This window comes from Miscanthus floridulus, chromosome 9 (assembly GCF_019320115.1).
Source record: "Miscanthus floridulus cultivar M001 chromosome 9, ASM1932011v1, whole genome shotgun sequence".
Classification (NCBI taxonomy): Eukaryota; Viridiplantae; Streptophyta; class Magnoliopsida; order Poales; family Poaceae; genus Miscanthus; species Miscanthus floridulus.
In genome coordinates, this window is record NC_089588.1 from 105,331,030 (window position 1) to 105,347,753 (window position 16,724).

A 16,724-nucleotide genomic window follows, 5' to 3' on the forward strand; every position below is an offset into this window, starting at 1 on the left:
ACTTATTTCCATGTTTTTGGATCGAAAGTGTTTTTGATTTGATTCCAAAGCCTATACCTTATTATTGTTTATCCTTATGAAATATTATGTGTTATTATATTTAATTGGATTTAGTAATTCTATATGTGTTATCACATGTACTTATGTTATGTGCTATAGTAATTCTATCTATGTGTTATCTTGAAGATACAAATGGCTGCTCCGGATGATAACTTGAATGATGACATAATGGCGGATATTATCAACGCCGGCACCAATGCGGATGTAGATGACACGAGTCAGTACTTTGCTGATTGAGGATATCCTGAATATCTCGGTGGTTGAAGATCAACAAATTGTCGCGCAAGAAAATACTGGCGAGGTATATTCGATTATCTATCATCTCTTATAGATGCATGCGTACGTATATTTGTTGTTAATCGTTGTGTTTCTACTCATGTAGCCGGTCTCTGGATCTACATCAACCACCGGCAAGAGTAGGAAAGTCCGAGGGCCAAAAAAGCCATTAGAGGGCCGTTTCATAATATCAGAATTCAACACCGACACCTGCAAACCATTGGGACCACATGCTCAGACATATGTCAATCAATGTGGGTTCATTATAAGGGATAGGATCCCAGTTAGTGCTCATGAATGGAAGCAGAAGATATCCGCTCCTAATGTTAGTTTTGTATCTGATCGTGACAAGAACCTAGCTTGGAGAGATATCACTCAACATTTCACATTACAAGCAGATGATGCTTTGAAGGAGCTAGTGAGGGATTGGACAATGAAGACGATGGCAACATTGTTCCAGAGTTGGAAGAAGATATTGTATAAAAAGTTTATCTTGAAGAATGATACGCCGGATTTCAATGCTAAGGCGTTTGTCAAGTTGGAGTCCCATTGGGATGACTTCGTACAATACAAGACATCTCAAGAGAGCGAGGAACGTGTGATGAGGAATCAGCAGAATGCCCGACAGAAGCAATACCATCATCGCATGGGATCAGGTGGTTATAGGAGTGTTATTCCCAAGTGGCAGAACCTAGAAGCAGAGATTACTGCCAAGGGAATCATACCTGAAACAATAGAGAAGAACTGGCCTCAACGCGCGAAGAATTGGTTCTACGCTCATGGGGGAAGCCTAGACCCAGACACTGGCAAGCTAATTTTCAGCCAAAAAATTAAGAGAGCAACACAGAGACTAGCTCGTGCTAGGGAAGAAGCTGATAGTGGTGTTTTCAAGCCCAACAGAGAGAAGGATGAATTGACATATGCCCTAGAGAATCCCGAACACGGTGGTCGAACGAGAGGCTATGGGGCGGTTCCATGGCTACAAGCATTCCCAGCAGACAAGGATACCTACAGAAGCCGCCAGAGAAAGAAGGATGAGGAGGCAGACTGAATCTGTGTATTGGAGCAATTTGTTAATGAGTCACGACAAGCATTGCTTGAATCACGTGAACGAGAAAAATCTCTTGAGGCAAGAATGCAGGAGGAGATCAAGAGGCAAGTGCAGCTAGCAATGAGTCAAATGCAATCGCAATCAACGCCGAGAGTCACCATTAGCCCCGTTGGTCAGATGAAAAGCAGTTGTGCTTCCACGGAGCTGCCAGTTATTCAAGATGACGCTGGGTTGCGCTTCCCTGTTGATGACATTACCGAGCCTCTAACAACATGTGAGCTGCACATTCCAGATGGTAATAATGCATCAATCATGGTGGCTGTCGGGGTTGTATCTCCAATAGACCGAACGAAGACACCAAGAATCCATGGGTCAGTTATTCAACCTGGATATGCTAGCGTCTCGGTCGATAGAGTGCTCAAAGGTTACAGCAATGTTCCTCTTGACATTGAAGGCAGTGATGGGGAGAAGACACTAGGAGAAGCAGAGAAGACATTTATTCAATGGCGCAAACGCTTCATCATCATTCCTGGGATGCCACCACTTCCCCTACCTCACCCTAGGTACGAATGAAAGTGAATGAAATATTATTTTCAAATAATTTTATATTGGCTTCAAAAATAATTGACTCACAACTTGTTTTTGTAGCAGGGTCTCCCCCCAGCCTAGCCCAATCATTCATTCCCCATCTCATCACAGCGTCGCGGGGGGCGAGACGACTTCATCCCCATGGCGATCTCCAACTCCTACACTGGCTCCATCACCTCCACAACGATCTCCAACTCTTACACCGGCCCCACCGCCTCCACAACGATCTCCAACACCTCCATGCCGGTCTCCAACACCGGCCTCATCGCCTCCACGCCGGTCTCCAACACCGCCCCCACCCCCTCCATAGCGACGCACTACAGAGACGTCTAAGGTCCCGGCGGCAAAGAAGACCCTAAAAAAAAGAGTTATTTCTCAAGAAATACTTCCTGAAAAGACTAATGAGCAAATAGTAGCTGAAGAAGACAAAAAAGTGAGAATTTTTTATAGATATCCAAAAGCAGAGACAAGCGAAGCTTAAGGAGAAGCCGTACTTTTACATACCACGAGATCTACTGAGGCAGAAGGTCAAAGCTCACAAGAAAAAGATGCTTAAACTTCGTAAGTCTCCGCCACTATCAGACTATGACCACTCCCTCGTGAAGTCACATGATGTAGATAAGAAAAGGAAAAGAGCATCAGGGAAGGATGTCCCACAGCTCGGACAATAGAAGCAACCAATGCAAAATCTTGTTGTTGCTAATGAATATGGTTCCAACATAGAAGTCTATCGACCAGACAACTCTGGAGAAGTGTCGGTTCAAGACCTTAATGCTTTTTTTTGAACTAACTGGTTTAACCTTAGATCAATTGATGGGCAAAGCTCGAATCCAGAACCTAGAAGTTGATACCTGGAAGACTTATAAATTTGGCAAAAGTCTGTATAACCCTGCGGCTCTGAATGAATTGGGTACGCAAATGTACTTGCTCAACAAGTGGTACATGCAGGCGTGTGGCAGGGGTGAGGAGTGGATCTTTGTAAGATTTAGAGACCATCATTACTTCCGTGGCGATGACATCTTACATATTAGTTTCGAAGAATTGCATCAACTATACTACATGGACGCTCTCGACAAATCAATCATTAGCTCCTTTTATTTGTAAGTGATTCGTACTTTTATTTATAAAACTCACTTCCATGCGTACGTGTATATAATTATCCTCACATGTAACTTATATTTATATATAGATTCCAGATGTCAGAGCTCCAAAGAATACAAGACATCAGTGTTGGCTTCATTGATCCTTATATCGTATTCAAAACCGATATTATTGTCAAGGAGCAGTGGGTATCTGAAGCACAGAAGAATATCATGAGGTTCTTCGTGAAGCAGCACGACAAGACAACAATACTTTTCCCATACAACTTTGAGTAAGTGTTAATAATAATATAGTCTACATATTTTATGTAATATCAATACAACTTATATGCATGTACGTGTGTGTATAAACCAATGCAGGTTTCACTGGATACTCATTGTCATCGAGTTAAACTCAAGTCGGTTAGTAATCTTGGACTCATTGAGAAAAGAGCGGGCACTATACCAAGATATGATAGACATTATCCAGGGGTAATTTTGATCTCTCGCGCACAACTATTATTGAATAGACTTTGCCATAATTTATTAACGATCGTACATTATTGGTCGCACAGGGTTTGGAAAGAGTTTATTCGGCAACACCGCAAGGATTGCAAAGCACCACTTAATATAGTTGAAATACCAGTAAGTTGTACTATATATACTTCCCCACGTGTTTAATTACTATATCATACTTCAATTTACGTGTGAGATGATGAGAATAATCTTTTTCTCGTATAGTGGTGTTTGCGGCAGCAACCAGGTAATAACTTGTGTGGACACTACGTTTGTGAATTTATCACTGCACACATAAGAAGAACTCCTGAAGATATCCTCAGAGTACGTATATATCAATTTTTTATTTATTTTTAAATGAATATATATATATATGTATTAATACTTTTCCTTTTATTTCAAATGCAAGACTGAATGGTTGAAACAAAGGGTCATGCAAAAAGACCATCTGAAAGCAGTTCAAGAGTCAATAGCAGGATTTCTTCTAGAAAAAGTGCTAAATCCCAACAGCGAGTTCTACTTTGATCCTAATGAATAAATGATGTAAATTAAATGTTTATTGATATTGTTATTTTTGAGAACAAGATTATGAAAGTGTTGTATATATACGTATATATCTATAATATATATAGTTTCATACTTTATTCGAATATAATAATGCTCGAGATGAGAATTAGATGTAATTATATGTGTGCGTGTATTTATATTAGCAGTGTAGAATACGTACATAAAAACATATTATATATTAAACAAATATGTGTAACTGAACTGAAAACAAATTAAACAAAAAAAAAGAAAAAGAAAAGGAACATTTAGTCCCGGTTGGGGTTATCAACCGGGACTAAAGGGTGCGGCCACGTTTGCTCGGCTGGAGAGCCTTTAGTCCCGGTTGGTAACACCAACCGGGACTAAAGGTCCCTCTTTAGTCCCGGCTCGATGACCCGGGACTGAAGGTTCCACCTTTAGTCCCGGGATCGTTGTCCCGGCGCGGTAACCGGGACTAAAGGCCGTTATCGCCCGGGACAACAAGGCCATCCTGTAGTAGTGGGGGTCTCTAGTACACCGTCGCTTCCTCAACTGTTAGACAATAGGTGCGGACAAAAGTGAACGAAACAATTTTTTCACTAATTTTCTATTGACATGCATGATTAATAATAACAATTTCTTATACCTAATTATTCTTTTTTGTACTCACACAACAGGGCCCCTGCCAACCTAAGTCCAATTATTTAATCTCTAGATCATCATAGTGCTCCGGGCAATGATTATGCAATGCCGCCACCGCCGCCACCTCCAAGGAGGTCTCCAATGCCTCCAAGGAGGTCTCCAACGGCTGCCCCGCCTCCCTTGATGACCAAGAAGCAGCCAGCTCCTAAAAGGTCCGCCCCGCAAACGAAGCCGTTGGCCCACCAGCCGACAAAGAAGAAAGCCTCCTCTAATCTAGTTATTCCCCAAAAACTATCTTACGAGAAAAGTGAAAACAAATTAAATGCTGCAGTACAATTAATGTCGATCATATTTGTGTACAAAAACATATGCAGCAATCACTGGATATTGATGATCATCGATATGGCCAATAGTCGGTTGAGCATCTTAGACTCGTTAAGAAAAGAGCAAACAGAGTACCAAGACATGATAGATATTATCCAAAGGTAATTTGGTCTCTCTAGCAACTATATATACCCCGATCTCTTAACTGCAACAATTATTAAAGGCCAAATTAATATTTTATTTTATTGGGCGCAGTGTTTGGAAAAGTTTCATTGAGAAACACCACATGAGACATTGCAAAGCGCCACTAGATGTAATCGCACACAAAGTAAGTACTAGCTACATTTATATATATATAATTCAATTAACACCATGCATGCTTTCAATTCACCGGATATTTTTCTCGTAAAAGTGGGTTCTGAGGCAAGAACAGGGGAACAATTACTGCGGATACTATGTTTGCGAGTTCATCATGGCGTCCTCAAAAAGAACTCCTGAAGAGATCCTGAAAGTACGTTATATAAATATATTCATATATTCACAATTTCTTTTATTGCTCATATATATAAGTAATCACGTGACCAACATATATATATATTAATACATTTCCTTTAACTTTTATTGAAGACTCTATGGTTGAAGGAAAAAGTCATACGACGTGACCAACTGAAAGCAATTCAAGACACCATAGCAGGATTTCTTAATGACTAGGTCCTAAACTCCGCCGACGAGTTCTACAATGACATGAACGAAACATGAAAGCCAAACCAGATGGAGTGAATTTGTTATCTCAAGGATATGATAGAATATACAATACAAGCTTTATTTGTAATATATATATATATATATATATATATACATATTATATGTACATAAAATAACGTACAATATATGTATATGCATGTAATATATACCTTAGTTTCATACTTTAGTTTGTACAAAATGTTCGAACATTATAAACGTGTAGAATACGTATATTATTAGCAGCGTAGAATACGTATTCGAAAACCTATTCGAAAACCAAAACAAATCATCAATTGAAAATAGAAACAAAAAAAAAAAGAAAAAAAACCTTTAGTCCCGGTTGGTAATACCAACCGGGACTAAAGGGCCGGCCCACGTGGCCAGGCCGGGAGGCTCTTTAGCCCCGGTTGGTATTACCAACCGGGACTGACCTTTAGTCCCGGGCGAGAAGCCGGGACTAAAGGAGGGGCCCTTTAGTCCTGGATTCGTGCTCCCGATTGGGAAATCAGGACTGAAGGGGTTTCCCAACCGGGAGTAAAACTTGTTTCTGTACTAGTGTTGGTGAGAATCCACAAATACCACATATATTGAGAGACTTGAGAGTGTCGTACAATGGAAACTCTGAGTTTTGTATATCGTAAGAGAAATATATTTTGTATGTCTTTTCTGTAATTAAAATATGTTTATCATTTGATGACGAAGGAGGTACCTCATAGTACAAATAAAGAGAATGAATTCTACAGAATTGCAGCTATTCATGGGTACTATTCCAAAACTGACGAAAGTGGTACTTCATAGTACAAATAGTTGCTGTGCTTGTGACGTATGTTAAAATAGATCAGAAAATGGTTGTGTGTGTTATTACGACTTAAACAAATTAAAGGCAATCTGTTCTACGCGATTGACATCTTTCGTCAGACCTTAGCTAAGGTCCCGTTGGATTGGTTTGGGATTACGAGAATCCAGTATCCCTTATTATTTAGGTTCTCTTGGATTTTAGCATTTTTAAAAATATGTGTTATGGGTTTTTTCGAATCTCACATATTTGTGTGTGTTTAAAAAAAAAAACAGATATGTCCCCCCAAAAAAGAGGCCAGTCTTTTCCTTCTTACTGTGTGGATTAGCTTCAGCTACACCTGTGTCATGCAGTTGATTATAGGTCACTGTCTCTTTTTTGGTTTGGTTCGTCACTGACGCATTCAAACCCCATTTAAGATTTGGATTTGGATATAAACAGCCGGATAGATAAACAGCAGTGCAAGGAGTGTAATCCACGTAGCTGGACTGGACGAGGTGCTTTGCCTGCGACGCCGGGCACCTCTCGCCGTCACTTTGATCTCGCGCTGCCCATATCAGCAGCGCGAGCACGACACCAATGAAAGGCACCCCTGAGGCAGTCCGGCCACCTCAATTCACACCGGCTCCGCCCGGATCACCTGGATATCTCATCGCCGCCACCGACATCTGGTACGACGTCTGGTGCGATCTGGCCGTTGGTTCTGCGCAGGACATTTCATCCGTTATCTGATCGGTGTGCCTGCATGATCATGTTTTGTTGTTGCCTGCTGTTCTTGTCTTGCTTCTGATTTGCCCACATGGTTGGTTTCCTGAAGTCGTTTGGCCTCGTGTTACCTGATATGGTTTGATGCTGTTGATTTCACCATTGGTGCGCATTGCCTGCTGATGCCGGTGTCTCTATTTGGTGTGCCTGCAGCCAACCAGCTGGTGATGCACGACACTGCTGTGCGCTGTGCTGCCATGGTGTCGTGCTACAATAAAATGGTCTGGCGGTGTTCAGCCTCAATGGTGTGGCCTCTGGTGCTCCTGTAGATGCTTCCACTGTTCCGTGCTCTGGCCAGGATCGCCATCGGGAACCCTAGGCCGAGTGTGTCGTCCCTGTCGAATCCGAGCATGGGTGCCACAAGCTTTGCCGTCGGTGGCGGCGATGAGATATCCAGGTGATCCGGGCGGAGCCGGTGTGAATTGAGGTGGCCGGACTGCCTCAGGGGTGCCTTTCATTGGTGTCGTGCTCGCGCTGCTGATATGGGCAGCGCGAGATCAAAGTGACGGCGAGAGGTGCCCGGCGTCGCAGGCAAAGCACCTCGTCCAGTCCAGCTACGTGGATTACACTCCTTGCACTGCTGTTTATCTATCCGGCTGTTTATATCCAAATCCAAATCTTAAATGGGGTTTGAATGCGTCAGTGACGAACCAAACCAAAAAAGAGACAGTGACCTATAATCAACTGCATGACACAGGTGTAGCTGAAGCTAATCCACACAGTAAGAAGGAAAAGACTGGCCTCTTTTTTGGGGGGACATATCTGTTTTTTTTAAAAACACACACACACACACAAATATGTGAGATTCGAAAAATCCCATAACACATATTTTTAAAAATGCTAAAATCCAAGAGAACCTAAATAATAAGGGATACTGGATTCTCGTAATCCCAAACCAATCCAACGGGACCTTAGCTGAGGTCTGACGAAAGATGTCAACCGCGTAGATCAGATTGCCTTTAATTTGTTTAAGTCCTAATAACACACACAACCATTTTCTGATCTATTTTAACATGGGTCACAAGCACTGCAACTATTTGTACTATGAAGTACCACTTTCGTCAGTTTTGGAATAGTACCCATGAATAGCTGCAATTCTGTAGAATTCATTCTCTTTATTTGTACTATGAGGTACCTCCTTCGTCATCAAATGATAAACGTATTTTAATTACAGAAAAGACATACAAAATAGACTTGGGCGTGAAAGCATAGTAGCAACTCCTGATCCATTGCTGAGTTTAGCTTTGCTAAGGGACTAGCAAAGATTAAGCTTGGGGGAATTGTTGACAGTAGTTATCAACCATTATAAACCATCAATTAAACATGGATAAGAGAATAAATATAATCACCAATGAAGGTTTAGGGGTTTAAACTAATAAATTCCATGAGTTTTGGTGAATCTGTGTTTCCAGCAGGGTTTAATCTAAAAACCGCCAAGGAGGACTTAAACGTCAAAGAAAAATATGGATTTCCACTACGGCACCTACGTGGGAAGGTTCTAGAAGGACGCAGAAGCCACATCACCGAAGTGGAGGGCGAGACGCCGGCGGCCAGCCCCACCTGTAGGCCGGCCAGCCTCTCCCGGGCCCACCTATCAGCCATCTTCAAGGCTCGGTTTTCCACTGCCTTTGAGGACGCATCTAGGCCATTGCTTAAGTCAGTTTGATCCAAGGGCTCATGTTGCAAGCTCAGGGCTATATAACCAGGACCTGCCCCCCTCCCTGGAGGCCATCCTGAAACCCTAATTCAAATTCTCCTCATGAGGATCAGAGCTAGCTATCAACAGAAGATTAGATCTCCATTGGATCTAGTCTTTAGAAATAGAGAGGTGGAGAGTGATGTAAGAGTTTGGAGGAGATGCCGGCTTGTCGGTGCTCTCTCTACGGCTTGTTCCTTGGCGGAAGTTAACCTACATCTGAGATTTCTCTGGTAATCAACATCTAATTTAAGTAAGCATCGTGTTTATATTGTTCATCTAGTTCATAGCTCTTTGAGTGCTTTAATCTATAGGACCCTACATGTTAAAGTAGTAATTCTAGGTGTAAGCGTGGTGCTTTGACAGGTTTACTTGTGGATGTACCTTATATTCTGGATCAGTGGTAACTCGCGAGGGTGACTCTTATAGCCTCGTTGAATCCTCTGTAATCCACCACCCTTTTGTAGGCCTAGCAGGACAGTTTTGCTATAGGAATCATACTCTATCTATGTTTCTATAGTAATATCCCCAGTTGAACAATAGAAGACATAGCTTATTGAGATTAGAATTAGAAAACCTTAGCGATCTCCTCTACACTCCCGACTTCCTTAAGTCTTGTTGTTACTCCGGGTTAAGTTGGACCGTAGTTAACCTCACACGTTTCCCTATGGATACGATACTTGGAATACCTCCGGGTGAAAGCTATAGCGGTATCCGTGCGCTTGCGGATTTATCTGTGCGCGTTAAAATATACCAACACATGGGGTCCCTAATAATAAGTTCCCAACAGTAGCAAGACTTCTAGGAAAAGTATTTTGTGAGTCTATCCTTTAGTCATGACTGAAATAATCATTCCTCATGTTTTACGTTGTTTTATCAAAGAATTTTCAATTTGGTTCGAGACAGAAAGTATAACATGTGAAAATAGAACATATAGGTCACAAACCTGACCATGGACGAAGCGCGAGGTGGGAGGCCAGTAGTAGGCCGACCGGCCCATAGAGGAGACTGGGTGGCCTGGCCCAAAGCCCATTCGGGTCCATCTTTGGTCAATGTGATTCTTGGTCCATTACTTTCTGAATTTCGCAATTTTTGCGACCGAATTCAATCTTGTTGTCGCGGTGTGCTTCCCCTACAATTGTTTTCTATTTACCTTTATGCACAACATGTGGAGACAAACACATAGCCAAAAAGAAATAGAGAGCAGGTAATAACAAGATTCCATTGATATCATAAGGCACTCTATTACACAATCAAAACTAAGCACAAACTTTTGACTAGCTAACACAAACTTCAACCACTCTAGCAACTGAGATAAACGATTAACCTAAACGTACAATCTTAAACACTTGACTTAACCACTTGTGCCTTATCATAACCTATCTCACTCTTACTTCCTAGGCTTGGTAACATAACGATTTAAGACGTTTACATCGTGTTGTAGGCTCTTGTGATAAACGTGTTCTTCGTCAATCCTCTATTCTAAAGTATGAACAAAATCGGTAAGGTCTTCAATCTTCTTCTGCAGGAGTGTCATTGTCACCCGTGGGCGCTTCTCCTCATTCTCTAGAACAGCTGATGGTGCCCTCCTCTTCTTCTCCTTAGGAGGAACAACCTTGATCTACTTCAGCATAGCCTAGACTCCATCAATGGTTGTACGTGGGGTGATCGACTTATTGGACTTCACTCCGGTCAGCACCTCGTGCCCCATTGGAGGAAGGTGGTTGATTTCTTTCATCACCTTGCTCAATTTTGTGGCATCTAGCTGAGGCTCTTGTTGATGTGGATTGCCTTCAAGAAGTAGACGTGGAGGTGGCAAAACGATCACTGGACGATGGACATTTTGGGAAAAAAGGATTGGCTTTGACGAACGGGAGCTATATGTTTTGGAGGAACGACGCTCAGCGCAAGTGTGTTAGGCTTCTTGTTTAGATTAAATCCTAAGGGGACAATCTCTCTACCGGCCATTGGAACTAGGGAGGAGAAGAGCTTTGCTGCTGTTGGAGATGGAATGCTTTGATGGGATGGCTATGGAGGCAGGCAGGGGCTCGTTTTTATAGGTGAGAGCAACTTGCAGTAGGGGTCAAGATATATCCATTAAGGTCTTGTAACGAAGGAATATGCGAATGTGACAAAAAACTACGGGATTGTTGAGGGGAAGGTTCTAGAATACACGAAAAAATTGACTAGATGCAAGGTGGCTGACAGTGGGGCCAGCTGGTCTTGTGGTGGGACTGGCCGGTCCCACTTGGTGTCCTCCCACGGAGATTTTTCTCACGGTAGTTTCTAATCCCGAAAACAATATTTATCCACTACAAAACGTAAAGAGAATGCAATGGTGTAAATCTGTGGTAAAATCAGAAAATCTACCTTATCCAAATCCTCAGGTGGTTTTTCAGGTTCTAGAAAGATCTTGAGACGGTAGCCATTTACCTTGAGTAACGTACCTTCGTCATTTTGATGTGTTACCGCTTGTAACACCCTAAAATTTGCATAATTTTAAAATAGGCGAAAATGATTTAATTATGCATTTTTGTGAGCATTTGAATTTAGGAAAATAATAATTTTGTTCTAATTTAAAATCAAATATAGGTCTACAAACATGTATGTGCATTCATGCTGCTGCATATTATTTTGTATTGTGTGGTTTGAAGTTAGATTTCAAATTGATTGGAATTTGCATTCAAAACTTGGTTGGAAATAAGTTTAGAAAATGGAAAAGTATTTTTCTCTCCCTTCCTTGAATTCAGCCCGCCGTAGCTGGTCGGCCTGCTCTCCTCGGCCTGTTGGCCAGCCGCCCGCGTTCCTTTGCTTCTACATGCCCCAGCTCCCTCTTTCACGTTCCCCGGCCCACTTCCACGACCGGCCCAGCCAGATGCGCCGCGCCCATGTGTTCCCCTCTCCCCTCTCGTTGACCGCCCTGACCCACCTGTCAGGCATATCTTCGTCCTCCATCTCGTGTCCGGCACGGACTTCATCGCGCCGCCGTGTCCGCATCCGCTACGAGCCTCGCGGTGGTGTGCATCCCAAGCCAGCTCCGCCATAAATAGCAGCCCGAGCCTGCACCGCCTCTGTATCCCGCCTTACAACAAGTTTTCTGCCTCGCCGAGTGCCGCGCTGCCCTTCGTCGCTTCATGCCGAGGTAAACCATCTAGTCGTGTTTGCCGTCCCCTCCTCTAGCTTCTTGTGCTCTTGCTTCGTCGAACAGTGGTCCGTGGACCAAGTTTGCCGAGTGCCACCCGCACCATCCATGGCGCCGCCGTGGAACCTCACCGTCGACCCCGCCGGCCGGCCAGCCCTCTCTCTCTCCTTTCTGATTTGATCTCAGCCGCCCGAATCTAATCCAACAGCCCAGGTGCCATGATACCCCTTCGCCTTATAGCTTTGCAAAGGAGCCCTCATAAGTATTTAATTTATAACCCACAGTCCATAGCATCTTTCCCGATTTTGTTTTCTTCTTTTGAAAGCGTACATTGTTTTGGTTAGATCTAAAATACGTTTTGATCTATTTACAGTTTTGCCACTAATTTTGTTTTAGCTATAAAATCTTCGTTTTAACTCCGATTTGATCCGTTCAACTTGCGTTGGGTTCGTAATTCCATAATCTACATGTTCATAGTACTGTTAACTAGGTTATCAACTTTTAAAGTTTGAGGTTAGATTTAATCTATTATTTTACTAAAGGAAAACTTGTTTAATTCATGACTTCTTCATTTTTGATCTGATTTTTGTGATCTTCGCGTCTGTGTGTTCGTAGTGAGACGTAGATTCGTTTTATAAACTTTTTATCTTGATTTTATGCTGTTTGGTGTACTGTTCTAATCTATAGCCTTTGTTTGCTATGCATGATTGCTTCTGGATGCATGTATGTTGCTATGATTATCGAGTATAGACGGTGAGCAATTCATGGGAGACCAAGGGTACTACTTTGATGAGCAGGATCAGCAGGAGCATTTTGTTCAAGGCAAGTATAGCATGGGATTATCCTTGTTTCCTATTCACCTTAATACATTTAACTCATGTTGAATGTGTCACCGTGATAAGGATTTCCTAGAATTGAACTTATACCTTGTCACCTACGGGATATGCATTGGGTAGCTTTGCTAGTGCTCAATTAAACCATGATATTGTAACTTGACTAATGGTATATGCAATAAACTTTAAAATATGACTTTTTAGCAACTTGGAAACAGGGGGCTGGAGTATTTAGCTACTTTCTAAATGCTTCAGATTCCTCTCCCTAAAGACTTATGTGTAAGTGAACATCCGGGACTTACAGTACAACTATGAGGGCTACATGGCTCTGGCTTTAGCTCAGTGTGAGGACCTTTTCTAGCTTGTTAGCGGTTACCTTTATTGGTGTAAGAATGGCTTGCCGAATCAGGTATAGGACAACCTCTACTCTTATGTGTATAGCCGTGATGGAATTGTGCCATTCGACAGGGGGTTCCTATATCTGTTTGCCAAGTGAATCTAATGGCCCTAACTTGTTAGATGAACCTTTGAAAGGCTTCATAGTGACCCCTGCCTGCTCACCTTGGAAGTGTTTTGGGAGTTGCAAACCTAGGCATATGGGTATCATGACTCATAGTAAAAGTGTACAACCTCTGCAGAGTGTAAAACTCATATATCAGCCGTGCTCACGGTCATGAGCGGCCTTGGACCCTTATGGAATAGATGATCACTAAGAATTATCTGTTTAGGCTATTCATTATTCATGTTTACATTGATCTTGTGTTTTGCTCTGGGAATTGAAACAATTTGTTGCTACTCTTATGCTAAAACTTTGACAACTAAAAGTTGAACGCTGTTAAACCTATATCAAGCCTTTTGAGCCTCGTGAACCCCATGTTACACTTGTTCAGTACGACATGTACTTACGCTTGTTTATTTTCATTATTTGGATAAAAATCCCAGGTGGGTAACAGATGGCTATGGTAATGACGATTTCCCTAAGGATTACTAGACTTGTGGTCAACCAGTTGATGTCCCTATGCTATGAAGCTTCCGCAAGAGATCTTTTCTTTATACTTCCGCTACATATATGTGAAGACTATACTCTAATATTCATGATGTAATAAACACTTGTGATGATACTATTCATAATTTGTCGGCTTATGTGTGTGACTGATCTTTGGGCGCACATAAGATTTTGCATCCTATTTTATCCTTAAAATCGGGTGTGACAAATTGGTATCAGAGATGTTTTGACAGTAGGACGCAAGCCTAGTTAGCAATGGTCATTTTAGCTTATTATGCTTCACTCATTTCATGCTTTCCATCTCACCCTTGTTATTTGCTAAAGTTTTATGCTTCTTTTGCCTCACTCTATTATGAAAATTATTGCCTCTACTCTAACTAAATCTAATTCTGTAGATGCCTCATCCCAGTAAGACCGCCCGCATCAGCACCAGAGGTTACTGCCCACCTCGTGGTTTGTCCATGGAGCCACATGGGGAGGAGGAACCCCAGGAACAAGAATTTGATTCGCCAACACCTGTACCTACACCCGAGCTAATCCAGGAAGAAACCAAAGAAGTAGAGGTCGTCTTATTGTCCGATAATGATGATGAGGAAGACGTCGTTGAAGAGGATGAGCCGATCCCTCCCTTAGGATGGACTACAAAGGTCTGGTATAAGCCAGGGTGTGAATCCTCCGTTTCGCACCACCGACTTATGGGGATTCTTCAGACCTACTATGGTGATTGGGACGCAGTTGTGGAGTACGTCTGCACCAAGCGTATGCTCCCTCTGGAGGACACCTATTGGAAGACTATGGTGTGCATCTCCATCAAGGACAAACAGAAGGGCACATATCAGCTGGATTTAAACTATGCGCATCACGCTCACTATGCCACCATGGAGAATAGCATAGAAGATGAAGCCGCTGCAGCCTGCATGGGTCTCCGTGGTCGATGATTTGAGGATATGAAGGATGACCAATATCGATTCCTCCCTCGCCAACACCCTAAATTAGAGTGGGCAATGATGGACCCTCAGGGCACGGATCCAACTACCCAAGTGATGGTACACTTTGGCTGAGTCTGTAGCGAAGATTCGACGACTAGAAGATCAGTTGAAGGCACAATAGGAAACCCTTAAGAGATACCGACAGGTGATAGATGAGCAAAGGGTATGCCTCAACCTACCAAAGATGTACGAGGAGCTTCCCCATAAATTTCGCCAATAGATGTTGGAGTCCCTTTTATGTAATAAGCTGTTAGTAGAACAAGTCAAGTTGACTCGAGTCTATTAGTGCGGTGTGAACTTTGGTGTGCCTAGTTGATTTGTTATTATGTTTATGTGTGAGTTGGATTTTTGTAATGAGTGCTGGAACTTTGTGGGCATATCCGCAAGTTCCATAGATAAGAATATTAAATTTTGGGTCAATAAATAAATAGTTGGGTTTGGTATATCTTGTTCTCTCGGAATCTGCTTTTCGGAGCAGTCTGCCCTTATCTTAGTGCCAATCTAAATCTACTCAACCAAAAATTATGAAATTTTTATGGGAACAACTAGACTCAAGTATCTTTCCAATGTCTCTGGAATCACCTCTATATCTGATCCAGTTTGTGATATATGGCTATTTCAATATAAAGTTTCTGCGCAGTCTAGAATGTAGAAAAGTTTCGGTTGTATCCTATTTTTGAGTAAACTAACGATAGAATCTGGGAATGTGGTCTGAATAAAAGTTGTAGATAATTTTGTAAGATTTCCATCCATATAAAGTATGCCTCTTTTGGATTTCTGTAACTCGAGATATGACTGTTTTACCGAGCTGCTGCTGATGAAACTCGTCCAGAAAATTTTCAGAATATATTCTAACTTGGAAATCTCTAAATTTTGAATATTTGTGTTGGATGTCAGATGTCTGGAAGAGGAAGAGGCCGAGGTCATGGAGGTGTTCCCCCACATCCACCACCACCACCACCACCGACTATGGAGCAACTTCTGGCAGTGCAGACACAGCTTATGCAAGCTCTAGTGCAGAATCAGCAGAATCAACAGATTGGTGGGGCACCGCGTGACAAGCGTGGTGAATTCTTGAAGGGTCATCCTCTAGTGTTTTCTCATGCCACTAATCCACTGGAAGCAGATGATTGGCTTCGTGTAGTGGAAAAGCAACTCAACATAGCACAGTGCAATGACCAGCAGAAGGTGTTGTACGCGTCTGGACAACTTCAGAGAGAAGCCCAAGACTGGTGGGAGGCATTCGAGTATGGACGTCCTGCCAATGCTCCTCCTATCACCTGGCAGGAGTTCAGAGAGAGTTTCAGATCTTACCACATACTAGAGGGATTGATAGAGCTCAAGCGGGAGGAACTCAGAGCTTTGAAGTAGGGATCTATGTCCGTGGCTAAGTATCGTGTCAAATTTGCTCAGTTGTCACATTACGCTCCAAATGAGGTGGCTGATGATGCTAATAAGCAACGCCGCTTTTTTCAAGGGTCTGTATGATGGTCTGCAACTCTAACTTATGTCCAATACATACCCCAATTTTTAGACACTGGTGAATCACGCTATTGTTATTGACAATAAGCGCAAGGAGATGGAGACCAAGAAGAGGAGGCTTCAGGGACAGGCCTCTGGAAGTAATACTCGTCCGCACACCAACCCTCAGCAAGGATTCCAGTAGAGGTTCTAGGGACCACCTAATCAGTG

At 42.5% G+C, this 16,724-nt stretch overlaps 1 protein-coding gene across 1 annotated transcript; it reads left to right on the forward strand.

Annotated features, from left to right (window-relative positions):
* The first annotated feature begins 16,001 nt into the window (after positions 1 to 16,001).
* On the forward strand, positions 16,002 to 16,403 carry LOC136480489 (uncharacterized). Its single transcript, XM_066478017.1, has one exon. It carries the CDS (start codon positions 16,002 to 16,004, stop codon positions 16,401 to 16,403), a length of 402 nt encoding a protein of 133 aa, XP_066334114.1.
* The last annotated feature ends 321 nt before the right edge of the window (positions 16,404 to 16,724 follow it).

Excerpts from the sequence above, each read along its gene's own strand:
- LOC136480489 (XM_066478017.1), top strand. The coding sequence starts at position 16,002 with ATGGAGCAACTTCTGGCAGTGCAGACACAGCTTATGCAAGCTCTAGTG.